The sequence below is a fragment of the Eutrigla gurnardus genome (assembly GCF_963514095.1).
Source record: "Eutrigla gurnardus genome assembly, chromosome: 2".
Classification (NCBI taxonomy): Eukaryota; Metazoa; Chordata; class Actinopteri; order Perciformes; family Triglidae; genus Eutrigla; species Eutrigla gurnardus.
Genome location: NC_139916.1, coordinates 29,260,247 through 29,285,981, shown reverse-complemented (window position 1 = coordinate 29,285,981; position 25,735 = coordinate 29,260,247). Strand labels below are relative to the sequence as shown.

Here is a 25,735-nt window from a genome sequence, read left to right as displayed (position 1 = left end):
ATAAAGTAAGCCCACTTACAGCGTCACCATGTTTGTGTGATTTGGCTGAACAGAGACTTTCCAATGTGCTCCCCTTTATTGAGTTTGCATTATGGCTGTAAAAGCTTGGCGGCTGTTGGTTTCCTTTTTGCTCGTCTTGCACTGAAGCTCACACTTGTCTGCTGTTCTCAGAGCTCACAACCAAAAGTCATTCACTCCAAACTCACTTTCAAATCCAAGATAAAAACCAACCTTTTGACAATTCCTTTATTCTGTCTGCTTTTGTTTGCTGCTTTTTTTGTCATCTGTTTCATTTGTATCGTCTGTAAAACACTTCTTGCTGCCTTTGGCTATGAAATGTGCGATATGAATAAATCTGCTTTGGACCGGTTGACCTTCCAGAGGTGCTTTTTGGAGTGTGTGTTGTCTGTGGAGTGTCTACTCACAGTGCCGGGTCTCGGGTAGGGGATGTGGCCTTTGTACTCCACCCAGCGATAGTCGGGACCTTCTTTGTGGGCAAACGGTCCGTTGAAAGCGGCACGGATCGACGCCATGGAGTAAACACACACCGCCGAGCCCCGAAATATAGAGCTGGAGGAGAAAAGAAGAGAGGTTTCAGGACGAGATTAAAAGCAACGGAATGAGAGTGAAGAAGAAGAGAGGGGAAAGAAGGGAGAGTGGACGAAGAAAAATACAAGAAGTACTTCATCTTGTGCAGTTTATAGGTGCTCAAAGACAAATAAGCAATGAGAAAGAGAGTGAGAGAAGGAGGAGAGGATAGAAAGCAGTTCAGGTAGGAAGGGAGGAGGGATGGGAGGAGGTGAGGGAAGAAGAAGGGAGGACAGGAGAGGAGTGTTTTATTACATCAGGGTTACAATAACACAACCGGCTGGGCCTCTTCACCTTTGACCCCGACACCCACCACAGCTGACCTCTGACCCCCCCACGCTGCTGGGCGTGCACGTGGCGGCCTGGCTAAAAGTGTGCATGTGAAGGAGGCGCTCTGCTCTGATGACTGTCTAAAGACATTTGATTGTGAAATCAATCTTTAGACAAATGTTTTAGAAAGATGATATTTTTAGACAAAATGTGACTGACCAAACAAAATGAAAAATAAATAGTTAGTAGTTCGTATCAATCGTTAGTATTCTCCATTGTGGGGAAATGAACTAAAACTTTTTTTAAATGTTTTACACATTTATGATTTATGAGGCTTGTTGTTGAAGTCCTTCATGTTTTCTCGTCATTTTCAAAGACTATAAGTCAAGTCATGCTATTCAGTTAAAAGCAGTGTTGGGAACGTTACTTTAAAAAAGTAATTAGTTATAGTTACTCACTACTTGTTCCAAAAAGTAACTGAGTTAGTAACTGAATTACTTTATAATAAAAGTAACTAGTTACCAGGGAAAGTAACTATTTGCGTTACTGTAAAAAAAAAAGTTGCTTTATGTCAAAGAATTTGGATTTTTCTTGTAATGAGATGGCAAACTGTAGTCTTGTAGTCTACTCCTATAGTCGCGTAGCGTGTAGTCTTGTGTATAATAATTGAGATCGCATTCTCCGCACCTCGCATGCGGGAATAATTAAAACTTGAGGAGAAATTATACTGTGGGAGACGCTGTGTCTGTCATATATCACAAAACAGGGTCAGAGCGCACAGCAGTAGACATAATGACGGCGAGACCCCGGTGCCTCCACGAGCCGCCGCGCCATTCATCATCATCATCACCACCGTCTTCACCATCCGCGCTCCACAGCTGGATTCCCGTCCAACACCAGAACGGCGGGACACCGGGGCCCGCGTGGCCCTCGCGCGCCGCTCAGACCAGCAGCAGCCCCAACTCCGGCTCCAGCTCGCGGCAAGTTTGCACGTTTCTCCACGGACAACAGGCTGCCGAGACCAGGCACGAGCGGCGCGCAAGCAGAACACGATCCTGACTTCTTTTTTTTAACCGACAACCGACAAATTCAACTCATAGTAACGCACCGCATTTAACGTTCAGTAACGATAACGGCGTTGTAACGACGGAAACAGTAATTAGTTAGATTACCCCGTTACTGAAGAAATAACGGCGTTACCTAACGGCGTTATTCCAAACACTGGTTAAAAGTCATTGTATCAGAGTGATTGTTCATTCAAACTGAGTACCAGACGTTCATCTGGATGTCCTCTCACCTGGATGTGCTGAAGACGCCGTAGATGGTGGGGTTCTGAGGGTCCTTCGTTCCCAGGACAAAGATGTCCTCTAGAAAAACAATTCAACATAGTGAGTGAAGTTTCTCTGATGTATCATCGACACTGAACAAGGTCACCGACCTGTCAGATGTAGCCTAACGCTCACATTTGAAATGAATCATTTCAATCATCAACTGTCTATTATCAAATGTTTTACTAAGTTTAGTTTTAATTTGCTAATAATACATCAATTAGCTGCTTATTTCTCCATTTAATTATTATTATTATTATCATAATGTAATACTTATATATATATATATATATAGGCCTATATATATATATATATATATATGGATGAATATGAAAAACCATAACAATATGTTTTTTTCCTTTTCAGTTCCCTTTTTTTACTTTCACTGGGTGTATAAAATAAATATTTATTATTATAATACAAATGAAAATAAATGTCAATGTATTGAACATTTTGTGTTTGTACTTATTTACTGCAGTAAAAAGTATATATAAATATATATATTTAAAATTCAAGGGGAGTGAAAGAAGACAAGGGAGGAGACCAGATGGAAGGAAAGGTGGGGACCGTTGAGGGAGAGGATGATGAAGTCAGAAAAACAACACATGACAATATCAGAGGTCGTCGAGGGAGACGACGATCCCGACGAGGAAGGAAAAGGAGGGAAGAGTTACCGAGCTCATCGAACTGCGTGTCGACTCCCGACGGACCGGGGACGGAGCAGACCAGTCGGGCTTTGAGGAAGGTGGTCCAGCGGTTGATCAGACTCCTCTTCCCTCCCACGTCATTCTGGATTCAAGACAGAAATGAAGTGAAGACGAGGTGGAGGACGACGAGAAGACAGGGCGGAAGAAATCCAATCACAATCTGTCACTTTATTTAAAGATCTGTACAACCCTCTTAAAAGCTAGCCAATCAGCATTGAGTTACTCATTCTGACTTGGTTCCAGGTCGTTGACTGTATAAAACAGCGTCACCCATCGGTGTCTGAAGAAACGTGCTGCTCAAAACTGTTACCTTGCAGACTCGAGCCACGCGGCTGTACACCCGCTTGTCCCACTGTCCCGCCTCCACCGCCCGCTCCTTGAAGAAGAAGTAGACCTTGTCGTCGTCTGGACTGTGAGTGTCGGGGATGGAGAAGGAGCCCACGAACTCCGGCTCTGAGATGGAGAGGGCATGAGATCATTTCGGTTTGATAGTCTGGTGTGCTGGTCAATTCATCGGTTTAGGATTAGGGGATTGTCCCCCATGGAACCTTATTTTGGAAAAACTACATACGGTAGTCAATGGTGAGGGACAAATATGATTTTGACTCTGTTTGAAATGTACTATAAATAAATGTTTAATGTCTCTTATTTCATATCTAATGTTTATTTCTAATTGTATTTGGTGATCCACTCAATGTTCTAGATTGAATACACTCTTGTTCCAAGTTCAGCAGCAATAAACACTTTCATTTGCAGCTCATATTTAAACTGCACCTCGGTCTTCAGGAAACTGAGAATTGTGTTGATGCTAACGTTGCACTGAGCAGCACAAAGAGCTCCTAATGAGGCCGGAGCTTCTCACCGTTGAACCAGTTGTGGTCGTACGCTTCGGTCCGGATGTAATGTTGACTGCCGCCCTCGACGGACGTACGGAAGATCGCAGCGTTGGCTCCCATGAAATCTACAGAAGTACCTGCATAAAGTTCCCCATCTAGAAAAGCAGAGACAAAGTCAGATCCACAGCCTCTTTGTGATGGGTTTAATGTCTGCGTGGGCAACAGCTGACGTCAGCATGTGAAATAACCGCCGGGCCCACACAGACCACAGCTGGACAGCCGGCCCGCTGCCAGCGGCGAGACACTGGAGGGATTGTGTGCTGCAGAACATTAGTGTCACCAGAACATGAACACGGCTGTTAGAGGATGACAGAAGTGATTTAATGTGAGACCCACCAGTCAGCCGAGCAGTGAAGGGCTCCCTGGGACTGAAGGGACATTTGCCTCTGCCCGACTCCACTGTGTGGGACAACATGAACAACGGCTCCTACAGGACGACAGGGACGGACACAGAGGGACCACACACAAACTCAGGATGAGTGATCAACACAAGGGCAAAGAGGAACTCTTCCTGCTGATGAATGACAACGAAAGCTCCACAAAGAGCGCCTGACTGATTCTGACACCAAACATGATGTCGATAACTGGAGACCTACACTGGATTGGAAGGGTCGGAATTTGACTCCACTTAATGTCCATATTTGGACAAAAAAATGCACCAACAAACAAGATGTTTAGCACTGATGTTTGAGTTATTTTTAAACAGAAACTGTAGATATTAATGAGTTTATTTCATTAAATTTGTAAATAATATGAGGCTACCAACACGTTCTCATCCAATGTGTCAAATAAGACATCTTATGTGTCATAAGACTTATCATTTAAATTACATGTTATGCAATTGCTGACTAAGCTAAGGGTTTTATTTCGGGAACAGTGCTTGTTTATCAGCTAAGAGAAAGCTGGTGGAAGCTACTTTTTTACCTGTTTAAGACTGTTTTTTTTATAGACATACTACCATGGCTCTTCTGCAGTCATTAGACTCTGTTTATCACTCTGCTCTAAGATTCATATACGAATCATTCCACTCATCACTGCACACTGTATGAAATGGTTGGTTGGCCCTCACTTTATAAGAAAGCACAAGCGTTGGCTAATGTTGAAGGCTGTATAGTTGGCCAGCTTCCTTTGTACATATTAGTCTTTTAACAGTCAATAGACAAGTATAATCTGCACTCAAGGAGATATATTGATTAAAATGTTTCATCAATGAAGAGTCTGGAAAGACTGCTTTTATTCATCGTGCTCCAGCTGCTTTGGATGAGATTCAGAGATCACTCAAACTTACTGCTTTCATTTCACTCACTGAGTCTGAGTCAGATCTCACCCATTCCACATGGTCTGCTCCTGGTTTTAATTTCTAACTTTCTTGTATGTATCTATTTATTACCTCGTCTGTCTTTATTATGTTAACTGTGTGCTGCTGCCTTGGCCAGGGCTCACTTGTAAAGAGATATCTATCTCAATGTGATTCTTCCCGGGTTAAATAAAACATAGATAATAAAAAAGACAGTTTGATCAGAGCAAAGCTTCAAACTACGATGCTCTTCGTTCCCTTCGAGTGTCACTTTATCACTTCATCTTTTCAAAATAAACTTCACAGGAAGTTAGGTTTAGGCAACAAGACCACTTTGTTAGGTTGAGGGAAAGAGCGTGGTTGACGTTAACTTGACTGACTAACGAGTCACATGTCTACACAGCAACAACGATCTCCTGGGTAAAGCCCCCCTCGCTGAATTAATTATCCCTCTCTTAATACCACGTCTCTTTGTCTAACCATAATGTGTCAAAAAGACGCACCTACCCACACGCTAAATGGCTGTCGCTGTCAGACACCGAGGAGACCTGACTAAGCTGATAATTTGATGTCTTGGCAGTGACAACGGGTTGGAATTTGACTTAATAACAACAAGCCACAGGAAAAATGCACCAAAAAACAAGAATTAGTACAAACAAAACAGCACTGTAAAGTTGAGTTTGGAGTTTACTTGGACTGAGAGCGTCCTGATAAGAGGGGTGAACAGATGTAGGAATACCTCAGTGTTGTGTCCCACATGCAGGTATGTGCACTGTGGATGGAAGGCGCCAGTACCACACGCATACACATGGGTCTTATTGAAAGGCTGCAGCAGCCGCACAAAGTTGGCACACTCAGTCTGGAAATGAAATAAAAACACAATCAATGTCAACATTGTTTTCTGATATTACTTTACCATGTAACATGAACTAACAATGCAGAGGCATGACTCATTAAGCAGACGGTCTGGGAGGCTCTTGCTGATAGTTGGATGTGAGTGTCAAAACACTGTTACGTTTATATCGACTGTACATTTACAGTAAATGACGGGCTCCTAGTTGCATTGCTCTGTTGGAGACGTACCTTGTGAGACCAGAGATGTAGTTCACTGAGAGACTTTCTGGATTTGAAACATTATCTTTTAAATTGACAAACATCATCTGTGTGATTCATGGTACGGTTGAAACAGGATCAAAAATAATTGGTCTCCGTTGACAACTGTACATATTTTTTCCAAAATAAGGTCCCACAAGGAACACAGAAGTGGCGGGACTTAGCCTCTCTATACTCGCTGTTTTTAAAACTTAATACAATTAAGTAAACTTAACACATATATAAAGTCAACTAAACTTAAGAATAATAGTTATATTTTCTTATCTTTTATAACCGGTTTCCAAGATTATTTTATGTAATCCAATCCAATCCAATCCAATCCACTTTATTTATATAACACAACGGTTTCCAAAGTGCTTCACAGTAAATAAATACATTTTAACACAACAGAAGGGCAATAACAATGATGGACACAATAGGATAGAATAAAATATAAAATCAAATAAAATCAAATAAAACGCGAATAAAACTAGATAAAATCAGATAAAACTCAAATAAAATAATCCCCGCACAAGATAAAAATAATAATAAAAAAAATAAAAAATAAAAAGGTAAAAAGTATGTACATATACACATAATCAACACTCTACATGGTGTCAAAAGCCAAAGAGAAGAGGTGGGTTTTAAGAAGAGATTTAAAATGAGACAGTGAAGAGGCCTGTCTCATGTGCAGCGGCAATCCGTTCCAAAGTCTTGGAGCTGCGACAGCAAATGCTCGCTCCCTTCTGAGCTTCAGCCTGGCTTCAGGCACTGTCAGGAGCAGCTTTTAATTTTTGCCAACTGCCTCAATTGAAAAAAGCTAGACTTCACCACAGCTTTAATCTGGCTGTCGAATTTAAGCTCTGCGTCCACCTTTACCCCCAGATTGTTCACAATTGGCTTGTGATGTTGTGCCAAAGAACCCAAATCAACTAGGGGGGTCACAGAAGTGCCGCCAAAGACCATGACCTCTGTCTTTTTTCATTAAAATTAAGAATATTTTAAGACATCCAGGCTTTGATGTCATGTAGGCAGTCTAGGAGTGGCTTAATATTGTAGAGGTCTGGCTTTCTAAGTAATGTCAACGTGTCACATTTAACAGTGTATAGTTATCATGGCTTGCATTCGTTTTGCAATGACATTTTGAATACTGTATTATATTGAAATATCACTGTTATATTCTGTGAATGGAATATATTATGAAATACTACAGTGTAGTTTAGCACAAAGACTTGATTCAGCTCTTTTTACACTTTTTTACATTTTGGTTGAATCGATTAAACCTGTCGACTACAGTTCTGTAGGGGGGTTTTGTTGGTTGATACCCCATGTTTCCAGTCTCTATACTAAGCTAGCTTACTTTAGCCTTTATATAGATGGTGAGACGTATCCGTCCTTTCACCATCTATGACAGGTATCCATCCTCCTATGCTAAGCTAGGCTAGCTAGCTGCAGGCTTCATATATGGACGGTGACAGGTATCCATCCTCCTATGCTAAGCTAGGCTAGCTAGCTGCAGGCTTCATATATAGACTATGAGCGGTATCCATCCTCTCACGTAACTTAAAGCAAGAAAACAAACAAGCACATTTCCAAACAGCGTGCACATTCTACAGGTACAAAAAGACAAAAACGAACCAATGAGCATTGTTTAAATCTGTAGATGGTCTCAAATTTTTGCTGGTTTTCATTTAAAGCCACTTACCTCCATATTCTTCCCTGCCAGCATGCAGTGCTCCACATGTTCTCTGGCAGCAGGCCAGTGGATCTGATGGAGGACATGAAGCAGTCAGACTGGTTGGATTGTTGAGGGGGGGTGAGAAGCTCTGATTTAATGTCTCACCGTATGCGTTGGCAGATCCAAGCTGTCTGACTTCAACAGGTAAACGTGGTCTTTCCCTCCGACCAGCAGCCATCCTTGATCCTCGTCCAATAACAAGGCCTGGTATCCGCCACTGACTCCGCCCTCCCAGAAGACGGCCGAACTGTTCCTCAAATCTGAGAGAGATGAGACACAGATGAGAGGATGTAAGTAATTTTATTAAGTCTTCTCTAACTCCCTTCAATGGCAAACACCCAGCAGTGGAGACTGGAGAGTAACTAAGTACATTTACTCAAGTCAGAGTAAATGTCTTTTTCCATTTCATGCTTCACTACTACATTTATTAAACACCTTGAGTTACTTTTTTATGGGCAAAACATACAATCATTTTATAAAATATGATGCAACTACCCAGCAATATATGTAATACTGAACATTAAGGGACCACTTACATATTCATCAATAATAACAGTAACATAATATATAATAATAATAATAACAACAATAACAACAACAACAACAATAATAATAATAATAATAATAATAATAATAATTTTGGTTATATTTTTGGTCAATTTTATTTTTTATTATTTTGACTTTATTTTATTCTTGTTTTCCTCCAGTCTGTTTGTCAGGCTATCTTTTCTTTTAATCAATTTCAACTTGTTTCTGTTATTTTTCTAGCATCAAAATACATACACAACGGCGGTGACGTCCGCTCCAAATGTTGTATATATCCTGACTGTAATCCTAACTTTCAAAGTCTTCACTCTAAAAAGTAATGATTTAATTATGGTGTATTTTCTGCACACACACACACACACACACACACACACACACACACACACACACACACACACAGAGCGGTTCCCTCTCTGGGGAGTCGCTGCTAAAGCAGGCAGAAAACGACCTGAACAAGCAAAGTAAATGAACCCTGAAACTCTGCTGAGTGCCCTGCTCCTCTGCTGCCTTGCTGCCCTGTTGCCCTGCTGCCTGTTGCCCTGCTGCCCTGCTCCCCTGTTGCCCTGCTCCCCTGTTGCCCTGCTCCTCTGCTGCCTTGCTGCCCTGTTGCCCTGCTCCCCTGTTGCCCTGCTGCCTGCTCCCCTGTTGCCCTGCTCCCCTGTTGCCCTGCTGCCTTGCTCCCCTGTTGCCCTGCTCCCCTGTTGCCCTGCTGCCTGCTCCCCTGTTGCCCTCCTCCCCTGTTGCCCTGCTGCCTGCTCCCCTGTTGCCCTGCTCCCCTGTTGCCCTGCTGCCTGCTCCCCTGTTGCCCTGCTCCCCTGTTGCCCTGCTGCCTGCTCCCCTGTTGCCCTGCTCCCCTGTTGCCCTGCTGCCTGCTCCCCTGTTGCCCTGCTCCCCTGTTGCCCTGCTCCTCTGCTGCCTTGCTGCCCTGTTGCCCTGCTCCCCTGTTGCCCTGCTGCCTGCTCCCCTGTTGCCCTGCTCCCCAGTTGCCCTGCTGCCTGCTCCCCTGTTGCACTGCTCCCCTGTTTCCCTGCTGCCTGCTCCTAGTAACTAGTATTAATTGTGTGTTGTCCTTGCAAACATAAACAATAAGTAACATTGAATCACTTCCATTCATTATTTGCAGCTGCAGTGTATTTTCGCCAAACTCATTAAACAGTTTGAAAAAAGTCTCCAATATGCAAAAATCTCTCTTCAGCTGTAAAAGTTAACTTGCGTAAAAGCGACGAATTAATCTTGAAATTGTCAAAGTTTTCCTGCCTGTGAGGCTGCCATGGCGACCTGCCTGTTCTGCAAATAATCAGCTGAATGAGCGGAGGAAATTAACCATGAAAGACAGTCGGACAGAGAAACTGCTCCAAAGACACAGACGCGTTTGAATGCAGCACGGCACATTTGTTACACTTCACCACGATTTAAAAAGAAGTAAATCACCAGCTTTCTGCTCGCTAACCCAAATACCTGCAGGAGGAAAAAGACCTGATCATCAGCTGCAGAAGCAGTTTTCTAGAAAGATAATAAACGAGGTGATGAATGAAAGTGATTCCTCAGTCTGACGAGACAAATCTTACTTAAGCACAAAAAACATAAATCAGTCACATGAAAGTGTTTTGTCCTGTATGCCTTTTAAATCCATTCCTATTGAAGTTGCATTCGTACAAAGACACTTATTCCTTAACTACAGATTTATTACACTCACACTTTAAAAAGGTAATTTTAACTTCAGTAACTTGGTGAAAAGGAAAAATAATTGGAATATTTTGCCTTAAAGCAAGCAAAGACGTTTCACAGCACACAACTGAGGAACTGACATTTTACATTTTCTTTCCGTGATAATACGAATAAAAGAATGAATACAGAATTGTATATGCATATAGAAATATCTCGATGATTCCACCTAAATTAAACTTGATTTAGAAAAGCTTTTTATTAAAGAAATTACTTTTTTCACTTTTTTAAAAATTCAACATGGTTTTTCGTCTCTCAATTTCAATAAGCAGCAAAACGCAATTTAAAAAGTCTCACTTGCAAGTCACATGTCAAACTGTGAGTTTAAACCGTGTATTTTCAGCACTTAAACTACACATTTGTTGTCATTATATCCAGATTATGTACTCAACTAAATGAACTCGCGCTGTGAAACAAAATGTGTTTTTCCTTATGTGCAAATGTGATCAGAGCTCTGGAAACATTATACAGACGGCTTATATGTAAACTGTTCCAAATGTTTCCACGTTAGATCCTATACATCTACATCACACACACTGATGGCTTTCACACATGGAGGCACACACACACACGCACACACACACGCACACACACACACACACACACACACACACACACACACACACACACATATATGGAATACGTTTGTTTTGTGGGGAAAACGGGTTCCATGACACCCAGAGATGTTTCATCTTGACACTCAATGGACAGCTGACTAACATAGCTAACTAACGTAGCTAACTAACATAGCTAACGAACCTAGCTGACTAACATAACTAACCTAGCTGACTAACATAGCTAACTAACCTAGCTGACTAACATAGCTAACTAACCTAGCTAACTAACCTAGCTGACTAACGTAGCTAACTAACCTAGCTAACTCGGTGCGCGGATAAAAAAAAGGAAGCTCAGTTGATCGTGAGCTCTTAGGAGAACTAGAGTGTTCAGAGAAGAATACATCTCAGCAACACATTCATTTTTTAAAGTTATTTTTTGGCCTTTTATTGCGGGAGGACAGCGTGAGAGTTAAAGGGGTGATAGAGAGCGATGACATGATTTAAAGGAGGGCCGCAGGGCGGATTCTAACCCGGGACCACTGCAGGGAGCATCGGTACATGGGCCGGTAACTCTACCACTGAGCTATCAGCGCAGTTAATGCATTTATTTAATCAATAAGATCAACTAGTGTCCTTATGATGGTGCAGTCATATTATACGACTATTAATACTATTAATATGACTTACGCGTTCAAACAGTCGGTGAGTTTTTGCCAGCTGTCCTTCCTGCATTTGGCAAATGAAATTGTTGCCTTTTACCTGTATTATATGTTTAACTTCTTCCTATTTCTGTAAGATTATGGTTCGCTCCTCGTACGTGAAATATGGCGCTCCGCTGCCCGTAGACTGATCCATGTATGTGATTGGTCAAATGCTGCAAACGCCGCCTCTTTCATGTGCACACTCATAGCTCGACAGGGAAACCCTGGTTGACTTAACGAGTTGATAACCAGCGTCATGTGACCACTTATCTCTGAGTGCCTTTGTTAGGGTTATTAAGCTGGATCTCTGAAAGATACCCTGGGTATGTTGAACTCGCTTCATAGTACAGGCCTCAGAAGACCAGAATCCCAAAGAGTTGTTGGTCTTTATTAAGAATTAAGTTAGTTGGTTAGTTTCCGTAGATATATTACTTATAGTTTACATTGTTATTTACTAAAGCCAACGTACATTTTGTTGCCAAATCTAACTGTGGGTTTGTAGTGGAATGTCCCCACTGACTGGAATGAAAACGTGGTTCAGAACAAAACTTTCAATTGAAATCCATGAAAGTCATGTTGAGCGACACAAAAACAACAAAATTCATGTCCATGTACACAAATTAGTAGATTTCAATGTAATTTCAAAATCTGCCGTGAGACTGTGTTGTTAAGATGTATATTTACTGTGTATCTACTACTGTTGTGAATAACCTGCTGCTGTAACAGTCAATTCTCAATTTGGGATTCATAAAGTATATTTCTATACTGAGGATTCAACTATCTAACTATGCTGTTCTGAGCTATTGTGGCAAAAAGGGTTAGGGTATCAGTAATAAGGACATGAGAATATATATTGTATATTTTTACATATGTTTTTATGCCAGTTAAATAACAAGCTCTAAAAATCCTAAGCGACGTCCAGCGAGAGGAAACACCATTTCACCTCTGACGTGTGAGCAGCATTCTGGAGCTCTGAGCAGAGCTGGACACAATTAAAGGGAGCAGGGTTTCACTGCCTCACTGAGTCCGAGAGATCCCATGCATCAGGGGAGCCAACGATGGGAAGTAGACCACATGATGAAAGAAAACTCAGCAGGAGACGTCTCAAAGCACTCTCCCCGAGGGGGACGCGGCGGGAAGCTTGACATGAAATACTGGAGAGGAGAGGAAACCAAACGCTTTACGTCACACTGGACTGCTGGATGGTCAAATTTGTCACGTTTCTTTTTTTTTTTTGCCCTGAAGCCTTCCATTAGTTTTCCTGATAACTTGTATAACCTCCCACATTTTTTAGTCAGCAGTCCTCTAAAAAATGTATTAAACTGTAAAAACATCTTGACTGTGAAGTATTGAAGTATATTGGAAGCAATTCACTTCAATGGTTAAATGTTGCTTTTCCTTTCAATCAAGGCCCCGAGCTGATGGTAATTGATTCTGATTGGTTTGTGTGGTTGAGGATTACTGTATTATCAGCAACATTATATACAGCAAATATGTCAAATTCAGTTTAATTTAAAACCACAGTTTGATCTCAATTGGGCCAGACCAGTAAAACCATTGCATGATAACCTATGAACGTGTAAACGTTTGAAAACCAAAACCAAGTTAGGTTTAGACAACAAAAACAACGTTAGGTTTAGACAACAAAACCAACATTAGGTTTAAGCAACAAAACCAACGTTAGGTTTAGACAACAAAACCAACGTTAGGTTTAGACAACAAAACCAACATTAGGTTTAAGCAACAAAACCAACATTAGGTTTAGACAACAAAAACAATGTTAGGTTTAGACAACAAAAGCAACGTTAGGTTTAGACAACAAAACCAACGTTAGGTTTAGACGTCAAAACCAACGTTAGGTTTAGGCAACAAAACCAACGTTAGGTTTAGACATCAAAACCAACGCTAGGTTAAGACAACAAAACCAACGTTAGGTTTAGACAACAAAACCAACGTTAGGTTTAGACAACAAAACCAACATTAGGTTTAAGCAACAAAACCAAAGTTAGGTTTAAGCAACAAAGCCAAAGTTAGGTTCAGACAAAAAACAGACTGACTGTGCGTCATGTGTACTACTGAAATAACAGTTTATTAGTGGTGACATTTATCACTTCAACTAAGAAACAATGAGACAAACAAGAGCACTTTCTATTGAGAACAGTTGTAAAATATCAATGTGGATGTGACGTCATTGTCCCTTCCAACATCTGATTGTTTCATGCTCATTGAAAACATGGTGAGTCAAGATTAACTTCATTCATGTTCGGGGCTAACGAGAGTCACGGTTACGATGAATGCAACACGCTGACTTCCTGCTGTTTCACTCACTCACGTCCTGTTACTGTCTCACCAACATGATCATTTCCACTAACCTGAGGCTAAACTAAGCATGTACGTGTGTGTGTGTGTGTGTGTGTGTGTGTGTGTGTGTGTGTGTGTGTGTGTGTGTGTGTGTGTGTGTGTGTGTGGCAAACACTTGTTAAATACTTCAGGCGGAGCACACACTGGGGAGAGTTGAGGTGTGTGACAAACACCTGTACCAAATACGTGTGTGTGTGTGTGTGTGTGTGTGTGTGTGTGTGTGTGTGTGTGTGTGTGTGTGTGTGTGTGTGTGACTGATTGTTCCCTGTGATGAATGATGTTTGCCTGTAATCATGAAGGTGATTAAACCTGGATTTGCTTCATTAAAGTGCATCATGTGCTTGCGCGTGCATGTGTGTGTGTGTGTGCACAAGGCTACAATATGAAGTGATCGTGTAGGATCCTGAACAGAAACATGTGCTGCCAAGATGGAAAGAAAATCCTCAGAACTGCTGTTAATTAGCTCACTCAAGCTGAACTATTAAATAACTACATTTCACTCCACTCGTACCAATTTGAACCACCAGTTAAAAACCCACGCCACCGTTCCATGTGTCCATGTGCATAAATCAATTAATTAACATTTCGTGACTATTTCACAATCTGCGGTGACACTGTGTTATTCCTCTGCCAAGGAAGGTATGTTTTCATTTTGTTTGTCAACAAGATTACAAAAGAAACCACCAGCTGGATTTTGATTAAACAGGGTAGAAGGATGTAGCATGGACCAAGGAAGGAGAGTTCTGCATCACGTCAATAAAAACCTTCAGAATTTAGAAAGGAATGAAAGTGTTTAAATTTTTTTTTTACATTGAACAAAAGTTAGGTTTAGACAACAAAATCAAAGTTAGGTTTAGACGTCAAAACCAACGTTAGGTTTAGACGACAAAACCAAGTTAGGTTTAGGCAACAAAACCAACGTTAGGTTTAGACATCAAAACCAACGCTAGGTTTAGACAACAAAACCAACGTTAGGTTTAGGCAACAAAACCAACGTTAGGTTTAGGCAACAAAACCAAGTTAGGTTTAGGCAACAAAACCAACGTTAGGTTTAGGCAACAAAACCAACGTTAGGTTTAGACAACAAAACCAACGTTAGGTTAAGACAACAAAACCAACGTTAGGTTTAGACAACAAAACCAACGTTAGGTTTAGACAACAAAACCAACGTTAGGTTTAGACAACAAAACCAACGTTAGGTTTAGGCAACAAAACCAACGTTAGGTTTAGGCAACAAAACCAAGTTAGGTTTAGGCAACAAAACCAACGTTAGGTTTAGATAACAAAACCAACGTTAAGTTTAGACAACAAAAGCAACGTTAGGTTTAGACAACAAAACCAACGTTAAGTTTAGACAACAAAAGCAACGTTAGGTTTAGATGTCAAAACCAACGTTAGGTTTAGTCAACAAAACCAAGTTAGGTTGAGGCAACAAAACCAACATTAGGTTTAGACAACAAAACCAACGTTAGGTTTAGACAACAAAACCAACGTTAGGTTTAGACAACAAAACCAACATTAGGTTTAGACAACAAAACCTACGTTAAGTTTAGACAACAAAACCAACATTAGGTTTAGACAACAAAACCAACGTTAAGTTTAGACAACAAAACCAACATTAGGTTTAGACAACAAAACCTACGTTAAGTTTAGACAACAAAACCAACGTTAGGTTTAGATGTCAAAACCAACGTTAGGTTTAGACAACAAAACCAACGTTAGGTTTAGACAAAACCAACGTTAGGTTTAGACAACAAAACCAACGTTAGGTTTAGTTTTGTTGATGAACTGCTGCTAGACTGTGTTGTACATTTCTAACAGCCAACTCTTTTAATTGTGGGACTTTTATTACTTCTCTCCTGGGGACGAAACACAGTCATAATAACATTTTCAAACATGAAAGTAACTGTGTTTTAGTTACTCTGGTGAAGGACTTGATCATTAAAAGAAGGCCTGAGGGAAGAGTTCACTGGAAACCAGGTGGATCACAGCATGTGATGCTTCACCCTCCATCTGCATTGCAACATGTCAATCTGAGCTCAAATTAATACACAGAATATAACTCCATATTTGGTTATTTAATACATCTCAGTCTGCACACATACACACACACACACACACAGAAAGAGAGAGACAGAGAGAGAGAGAGAGAGAGAGAGAGAGAGAGAGTGAGAGAGAGAGTCTGCTCAGTGTAACAGACCTTTGATCGGAGTCCAATCAGAACAACAGCCAAAGTCTTTCTCCTGAAACCATTTAGCCTCTTTCTCATTTTATCTTCCCAGCTAAATATTTATGAACAGCACTTGAAAACAGTCCCTGTTATTAATTTGAGCTTCCAAAGCTGGTTATGATCTCGTTAAGGCAGGACACACTTTCTCTTTGAGTCTTAATGAAGTCATTAAAATATGTTGCTTTGAGTTTGACAGCTGTCATTTACTCAGCATCTATTTATACATCAGGGCTGCTACTACTGATTATGATCCTTATGGATTCATCTGTCCATTCTTTTCAATGATAAAGTTAGTATTATTAAAATGAATGTAATAATAAAGTTTTATCTGGAAATGGATAATAGGATAATACCTTGAACATTTACAAAAAACATTTCAGAAAACTTGTAATCAAAAAAATGATTGCATTATTAATGAATCAATCAGTGTCATGTTAAATGTTTAACTGATTCACCATGTACGCCTTTAAAGGAAATTATTTCTCTCCGTTCACCCCTTGAGTTCATTTGACACAACGTGTGCTGCATCACAGTTTGACATGACGTGACTGACGGAGCTCCTGCTGAGGGAGGACTCAGCAGTGTGTTATCGCTCAGATAAAAACACAATGATTAGATAAGAAGTGACAGGATTCCTCACCTGTCTGCTCTACATCATACACTTCTGATTCTCACAAATACCAAACACATTATCACACAGCCAACCACAGCCAACGCCTTTACGTGTGTGTGTGTGTGTGTGTGTGTGCTGGCAGATGTTTCTCACAAAACATCTGGTTCTCTGCTGAACTCTGACAGCAGCCACATCAGAGTTGATCAGAAACACACTGTAGAGGAAGAATATAATATTCAGAATCATTCATTCTGGGTATCATATTGATCTTCTTAGGATCTTTGCTTTAAAAAAAATGAACCTTCATTTCGATGATTTAAAAGAGCGATGAACTTGTGTTTTCAATGTCAACCTTCCACGTAGGAAGAGTTGTCAATCTACACACGTTGGAAGAGTTTTACAGCAAAATGATTTACAAGCTGGAAAAACACCAGGAATGACTTATGGAATATGACAGAATACACTCATCAATATGGCAGAAGGAAGCGAGGGGGTTGGATTAAGTGCAGCAGACCTTGAGAGGATCAGCCTCTGAAAAGCCGACGCAGAAGGAGAGCCGAGATTGAAGCTAAGCTAACCTAGCTGGGACCGAACGGCGTGTTCACACAGGAAGCAACCTTTTTGTGTGTTGTCATTGCATACAATGTCGATGCAAAGATACTAATATGGAAAATATGCAGAATTCGTGTGACGCTGTAATGTGAAAGCCAATCAGCGTTGAGGTTCTCCTCCTGTTGCTGAATCAGAAATGGAGGAAACAAATGTTGGCTCCTGTGTCTGTGGTCCCCCAGAGGTCTAGATAGTAGTTCACATTAGTCCAGAGACCAGACCAGACTATGTGGAGAAACCAGAGACTGTCTGTGGTCCCCCAGAGGTCTAGATAGTAGTTCACACTAGTCCAGAGACCAGACCAGACTATGGGGAGAAACCAGAGACTGTCTGTGGTCCCCCAGAGGTCTAGATAGTAGTTCACATTAGTCCAGAGACCAGACCAGACTATGTGGAGAAACCAGAGACTGTCTGTGGTCCCCCAGAGGTCTAGATAGTAGTTCACACTAGTCCAGAGACCAGACCAGACTATGTGGAGAAACCAGAGACTGTCTGTGGTCCCCCAGAGGTCTAGATAGTAGTTCACATTAGTCCAGAGACCAGACCAGACTATGTGGAGAAACCAGAGACTGTCTGTGGTCCCCCAGAAGTCTAGATAGTAGTTCACATTAGTCCAGAGACCAGACCAGACTATGTGGAGAAACCAGAGACTGTCTGTGGTCCCCCAGAGGTCTAGATAGTAGTTCACATTAGTCCAGAGACCAGACCAGACTATGTGGAGAAACCAGAGACTGTCTGTGGTCCCCCAGAGGTCTAGATAGTAGCTCACATTAGTCCAGAGACCAGACCAGACTATGTGGAGAAACTAGAGACTGTCTGTGGTCCCCCAGAGGTCTAGATAGTAGCTCACATTAGTCCAGAGACCAGACCAGACTATGTGGAGAAACTAGAGACTGTCTGTGGTCCCCTAGAGGTCTAGATAGTAGCTCACATTAGTCCAGAGACCAGACCAGACTATGTGGAGAAACTAGAGACTGTCTGTGGTCCCCTAGAGGTCTAGATAGTAGCTCACATTAGTCCAGAGACCAGACCAGACTATGTGGAGAAACTAGAGACTGTCTGTGGTCCCCCAGAGGTCTAGATAGTAGTTCACAATAGTCCAGAGACCAGACCAGACTATGTGGAGAAACCAGAGACTGTCTGTGGTCCCCTAGAGGTCTAGATAGTAGCTCACATTAGTCCAGAGACCAGACCAGACTATGTGGAGAAACCAGAGACTGTCTGTGGTCCCCTAGAGGTCTAGATAGTAGCTCAAAAGTTGTTAGCTTGTTGTCCTGCAGACAGACCTAACAAAGTATGACTTCACACTTATTACTGGTCACCATGATTATGGAGTTAATTCAGCATCCTCCACAAAGAGTTTGGTGTGAACACAGCATAAGACTACTCCACTACCCAGCATGCTCCTGGCTGTCTGATGTCTGGTCTCACCGCTTATCCGGTGTCGGGTCGCTGGGGCAGAAGCTTTAGCAGGGGCCCCCAAACTTCCCAAATGCCTGGTCTCAGAAAAAATAAGTTGGATGAAATAAAACTTTGTTTGGTCTGTTGGGTCCACATCTTGGCTCCATCACTGATTTATCATGGACTCAGCTGAACTTCATGGGACTTCATTGGGACCAGAAGACGTGGACTGTGTTAACATCAATGATGTTTGGTGCTCAAACACAGTCACAGTTGATGGGCAATGTTTCCCCGTTTCCCTTCCCATGCATAAAGCTATTGTTATTTAACCTCCTGTTGGGATGTTAAACTCTTGGCTTTGTTGGATTTTCATAGATTTATATTCAAGCATGTGTTTCACAGTAAGAGCCGAAGAAAAATATTACATAAATATATAATGACCGAACAAAACTACACGTCATTTCTTAAAGGAGTTTCTTCCTCAGACAACACACATTTATTTTGAACACAGGAGAGTTTGATATCCCAAAGAAGAAGACACACAGATGTCTTCACAATGTGAACACGTGTGAGTCAGCAGCGTCTCTGGCCTCAGTTAGCACATGCTAACACTTACTGCGGCGGACCAGAGGGAACAAAGCCTCTCACAGCTGGTGTGCTCAGGGTTTGGATTCGAATGAAAGCAGGTCTGCAGGGTGATAGAAACCAAACCCCGGCAGTCCTGACACGGCGGCCTGTGATGAGACGCTGATGAGTGCACTTTTTGCACGGGAAGCTGTCTTTGTGAACTCCCAGTGTAGCATGGCTTTCGTTTTTTCGTCTTTGAGCACACACATGTCCAATAGCAAACATCTTACATTATTAACCTCCCACCAGGTGTCAAGAAAACACATATTTGGGGTGCCAGGGCAGCACAGTGGTAGAGTTGGCCCTCCACGTACCGAAGACAAGTCCTCACCGCAGTTACCCTGGGTTTGAATCTGACCGGTGGCCCTTTATGTCATCTCCATCTCTCTTCCCTTTCACACTCTCATAAGAGGAAAAATGGCCCAAAAAAACAACTTTAAAAAAGAAAACACATATTTCACAACTTTGAATGCGTTACTGTTTACAGAGAATCAAAATAGCAGTTTCTGCAGAGTGGGTCGGCTTTCTGGCAGTGATGGACAGATGACACGGAAAAAGAGAATGGGAGAGATTTTCTGTGTAAGAGATTAGGTTCAGAAATGCTTCGTTCCTGACAGTTTAAATGTCTGACTTCCGACCAGGTGCAGAATGCCAAAGATGAACAAAAAACATGACTTACAAGCAGCACCTCATGTTCCTTTGTCAAGTGTACACACAATGGAAGTCTCAGCAGTGCAGCCTCCAGATTAATGTAATTTCAAACATTTTCCCAAATAGCTTTAGAATAGAGAATAAGACTAACGCCTGGTTCACACCGGTCGCGGAAGTGCCGCAAATAGGCGCGTAGCGGAGCCCGCTTCCTTTCGGCGCCCGCTTCCTTTCGGCGCCCTTGTTAAGCGATAGTGTCGTTCACACCAGACGCTCCGCCACCCTGCGCCACCCTGCGCTGCGCCACGAAACTAGGGCCCTAAATGTTGGACAGATGTTGACTTTCTTATGGTTCATAAATGTTTTATATTTTACAGCTTCAGATTTTTAGGTTTGATTAAAAAATGTTTTTATTTGTTCTGCAACTTGTCCACCTGTTAATATCCCACCTGTGGATTTCTAAGCTGTTGTTGTTATGTACTACTAGTATGACTTTTAATGACATTATACTGTATATCAATACTTTTTTCAACATACTTTGTTTTTAATGTTTGTTTGTTTTTTACACATTTCAACATAATTCATCATGGAATTATGAATTATTTCAGTTTGTAGATTCTGCTTTCACCGTGGAGATTCTGCTTTCACCGTGGAGAAATGAGAGAAAGAATTCAAAGTAACACGGTGAAAGCAACTGACATACAAATAGTAATTTCGGGTCTGAAGTAGTCCTTTAATAAAGTGTGGCTTCACCAACAGATTATTGTTGCTGATCAGCAGCTCCCCTCCTTGAGGAAAAACTTTCTGTTGTAAATCTGTGGTCACATTTGGCACTTTAAAGTTTATTTTGAGCTCATTTGTGTTTTTAGCTTAACTTTTATGTGCATGGTATTTTCTGTTTTTTTCATATTTGATTGTTTATATGATGGTTTTATTATGAGATGGTGTGTGATATTGTTCTACTTGTGGTTTTACTGCAGTAAGGCAACAATTAGGAATGAAAGAAGAAAGTAAAATGTGTGTAAGAGTCGGTAAAACTGCAATGGATTAGGACTTTCGGCAGTTAATAGAACTGTTCCAGCTGTTTTAACAGTGAAGTTATATTTTTTTTAGTGTGGAATCAGCAGCTGTGGGTTCGTAGTGTTGCTTTAATGACCATTCCAGTCTAATTGTGACTTCTCTCCATCAGCAGAGATTCCTCACATCACATCAACACATGATCAGTGCATGTGGATCAGTGTCTGCAGTGTTTCAGCTCAGCCTCCCTGTTTTAAACTCCATTCACTGCCGTTCATGTTGAAACGGTGTAAAAACAGGCTGGGTTTAGGGAACACAACCTTGTGAAAATCACCACGTTGTTTATTTGATCTTAAATGACTGTATTACGCTAAAAAAAACTATTAAAATGTGCGCATTGATATCAAATCACATCTGCATCCGAAGCTGCTTGCTAGTCCAGGTTTGGGTTCACTTGTTGTTAATGCCCGGTGCTTTCCATTTACATAAGTCATTTCAGTGTACGCCAACCTCAAAAACAAGCACACTCTCTGTCTGGCTCCGATTGGACCAGCAAGCAGTGAAATAAACAAGCAAGCAGTGAAATAAACAAGCTTGTATGAGATCCGCTCAATGTTGGTTTACGATCCGCAATTCAATGTAGTGAAGAAGATACTGGTCAGAGAACAACTTCCCAACATGTCACAGTATGAATATGAGGAAGATGTAGGCTTCTCCTGCTACTGAGAAGTTGGAAACCATTCATTCATGATGACTGGTGAGTCATATTAGTACGAGCCTGAAATTCTCACAAGTCCGTAGGTGTAACTTTCAGCCAATTGTTGACCTCCTTTATACTTTGGTTCAACAATAAATTGAGCCGAATGTTATTAAGCCTGGAAAAATAGTTCCTTACAAGAACTGAATTTCAAATTTGAGCCAGAAGGAGGATTTTAACGACGAGGTGATTTTTAACTAAACATGACAAACATTTTCATGTACATTCTGAAATGTTTTTATAGAATATGGACAAAATGTAAACAAACAAACAATCTTTAAAAAAAAGCAAGTTTGGTAAACATGGTAGAGGTTTATATAAGCCAAGTGGCTGATGTCGTCGACAAGGAAGGAAGGAAGGAAGGAAGGATGCTTTAATTGTCATTAACATACATGATAAACGAAATGCAGTACTCAGGTCTCAGTGTGCTAACTATGCCCTGTAATTTAATTTAATTAAAATAAGCTATGTAAATATCAATAAAACATACTAAAATACAATGACATGTAGTAACACTGGTATGATCCTTTAAGGACACTTTAACAGGTAAAATGGTTCAGATAACTCGCGCTGGTTTCTGGACAAACTAACCTGCAACATGAATGAATAAAGTACGGGTTTCCTCAGAGAAGGGACTTAATTGGACCTTATACCGTCCTGCTTTGTGATGTTTTCCTGGTAACACAAGCCAGGTATCAAGTAACACAAAATTCCGGGTGAGGTCTGAAACCAAACTGTTTGTTGTTTTAGTGACTTCAGGTAGCAACGTCTCCCACCGTCTATTTGACAGCACTGTCAGGACACATCCGGACAAAACCTGTTCATTCACCCACGTTGGTCTGAGCACAAAAAAAGACCTTTAGTATCTACTTTGAGTGATTTTATTCTTCTTTTGGTGATGATTTAATTGTATTCCCTTTCTCCAGTTTATTTACATCTTTATATGATCTATTTTAGTTTCACATTGATCTTTAAATCCCGTTAATCACTTTTGCAGCTTGTGTCATAAAGTTTGTTTATTTAAGTCAATGCTTGCTGCAAAGTGAAACAATAACTGCTAGTAGCCAGATGTTCTCATTTTTCTGTTGTGGTCTGTGGAAACGTCCTATATAAATAAAGTTGCACTGATTGAATCTGTGCGTTGGTTCCCCTTCCAGGACTGCTCATGTTTCAACAGCAGGCTAAACACTTCCTGGTCTGGGTGCTGGATGGCGTTTGTTCTCTATAACAGATCCAGTAGCAGGCAGCTAGCTGAAGTCAAGGTCATCCACCATTTAGTGTCAGAATGCTTAAATATCACAGTATCAGTAACTTACAAGGCCTGTGTATTTTGCTAGCTAAATGTTAAACACTGTTTTTGTATAAAATAATCCCCTTAATTTCCCTGCCAACATTCTTTGAACACAGTAGTTTATTTTAATTTCAGTTTGATAAAAAAAGCTTTTTATTGATTCACTTTTATTATTTCCTTATTGCTTCATTATGTGGGAGGCTAAAACTAGTTATGTGCGGTTAAGAGCTTCCCACTGTTTCCATTAAGGGGCGATAAGCATCTTAACAAGCTAGCTGACGGATGCAGCAGGATTTCTTCTTCTTCCTTTTCACCATTTGTAGGTGAAATTGGAATGTGAAAAAGCACAAATATCCCTGTCCTTCAACATGCACACATACTGTACGTTCAGTCGTGTTCTTCGTCCAAAGAGCATCTTGGAAAAGAGGAAAACAAAGCCAGCTAGCGCACCATTTTGATGCAACAACTTCTCATCTGTAACCCTTTTCTGTGAAGGTCTGTTTAGCTTTAGGCGACTTAAACTGCAATTAATGTGAGTTAAAGAGTAACTACACACCACTGGCTGAAGTGCATCTAGCCGAAAAAAACAACAACCTCTAGAAGGTGAAAAAAGAAGGGAATCAACACATGCAGGAGACATGTCCAGGCACATCTAACATTGGCACATTTTCCATTACCAATATTTTTTTTCAGTACAATATGAGCACTAGGATTAAACAACATTAAACCATTACTATAACAATATCTGGTGAATCAGTGTTACTGACTAATATCTGGTAAAAAGGAATGTGATTTCCTGCCATGACAAGAGTGAGTGAATTAAATTGTTCAGTTTTACTCATTTAGAGGCGAGCTAGTTTTCCAATTCCATGCTAAAGTTACATAACATAAAAAGTGCTCGGCCGGGCCTGCTCTTCATTACTTTAACATGTAGCTGGACCTTACTGAATTTAACTTTGCGTTCATGATGGCTAATTCAATTAGCATATGATAATCTATAGCGCTAATGCTAATTACTAGCATGTTGGCTATTGGGCATGAGACACACACATTTCAACCTGTTCACACACTCCCATCTAGTAGGCCTATTTATCATGCAGACAAATTACCAAAAAATAATTAAATTTAAAAAACCATTCTCTTAATTTACGAAAATAGTTCACCGGCGAAATGTGTTTCTGAAAACATTTTATGCGAGAAATAAGCTATGCCGTTGCTAACCTGTCTTTATGTTAGATTGACAACGGTCAGTTTAAAAGATTTTCGAGAGCTTGCGGGAGGCGGCGCCCCGTCTTTCGAAACTCGCCGCGACGTAAAGCATTGCACAGCTTGTTACATAGACAATTAATGGGAAACGAAATAAGCGGCAATAACGTTGCCTGTGGACACGTACCTTCAGCCAAAATCTCACTCTGAACTAAGTTAAAAATTTGAAGATATGAGTATGCTAGTAGTTAGCATTAACAATTAGCATTATTGATTCACAGGCTAACTGAAAGGGTCAGTGCTACTCTTCCCTAATAGCCTACTTCCTCTCTCCACAGTCGACAGAGACAGGCTGGTTTTATAGGCAAAATTTGAAAATTAAATTACAATAGTCGGGTTTCAACCAATAGAGGGCAGTCGCTATGTAGATTTATAACACAACATGCTGAATTTAAATACTTTGCACTTAAATGTCAAGACCATAATCAATCAACATTACTAAATTTATCCAGAACTGTTTGTTTTTTAATATCACTGGTTAAAGATGTTATGTGGCCATAGCTACTTAGCTTTCAGGCATTCAGACTGAAAACAGTTGTGTGCTAAAATAATACAATAGGTGCTTTGGTGGAGACGTGTTGTCGAAGGTGTAAGAAATATTTTCCAGGTCAGAGAAATATTTAAAGGCTTCCAAGACGCCAAAACAATACAGAAGACAGGATTTTACAACCCTGCAAAGTCATCACCAGGGCAACCGTTTTTATGCTTCGTCGTTACGTAAACAATTAACATAGTGATTAGCAATGCTGGATATCTGGCTCAACCCTGGGCCTTCCTTTGACCTTCCTCTGAAGGTCCGTCTCACCTGAACCTCCCCCCCCTTTATCAACTCCCTCACTGCTTTTCTTCTTGTCTCACAACGTGTGATCCATCGACGTCTACTGTCGGAAACTAAAGGAACAAAGAAGACAAGCGTCTCTTTTCTTTAATAAACCAGCATCACACAAGGCCACATTCGCTCTTTACATCCACTTCACTTTTCATTCACTCTCTTCTCCTCTCTGAAGACTCGCAAATGAAAGAGCTCTCTACAGTTACGTTCATTATTAACAGCGGTTGCCAGGCAACCCCGAATCAAAATGAGGGACCACACATATTGGCAGAGAAGAGCGAGAGGCCACGTCAATCTGCCAATCATCAAAATAATAAAACACTTAAGCAATGAAGCTGCAATAATGAACAGAATGCTGCTTTATGCACAGATTAATGAGCGCATAAGAGGAGCTGTGGAGGAACTTCAAACATCTAACTGATAGTATGTCTGACATCGGAAACAAAGATTATTAATGGAAATTAACAAATCTTCTCTGTAGTTTTATACACGATGTTGCAACACATTTCGTCAAACAGTCATGAAATTCAATCTAAACACAAATTGTTCATTTCTTTCATGTCACTCAGCAAGACTCCTTTCTCTGTTACTCGAGATGATATTCGGCGTAAAAAATTAAACTTAAATTTAGGCATCAA

At 40.9% G+C, this 25,735-nt stretch overlaps 1 protein-coding gene across 1 annotated transcript in view; it reads right to left on the bottom strand.

Annotated features, from left to right (window-relative positions):
- The window catches only part of LOC311023650 (semaphorin-3D), a 75,768-nt gene that overhangs the window by 21,139 nt on the left and 28,894 nt on the right, over positions 1–25,735 (bottom strand). Inside the window, exons 2-10 of the mRNA XM_084025625.1 lie at positions 8,022–8,176; positions 7,884–7,946; positions 5,826–5,945; positions 4,126–4,216; positions 3,756–3,884; positions 3,204–3,346; positions 2,861–2,975; positions 2,156–2,225; positions 426–570 (exon numbers count right to left, since the gene is read on the bottom strand). Coding sequence (XP_083881751.1) covers positions 426–570; positions 2,156–2,225; positions 2,861–2,975; positions 3,204–3,346; positions 3,756–3,884; positions 4,126–4,216; positions 5,826–5,945; positions 7,884–7,946; positions 8,022–8,176 — 1,031 coding nt within the window. The remainder of the gene's footprint in view (positions 1–425; positions 571–2,155; positions 2,226–2,860; positions 2,976–3,203; positions 3,347–3,755; positions 3,885–4,125; positions 4,217–5,825; positions 5,946–7,883; positions 7,947–8,021; positions 8,177–25,735) is intronic.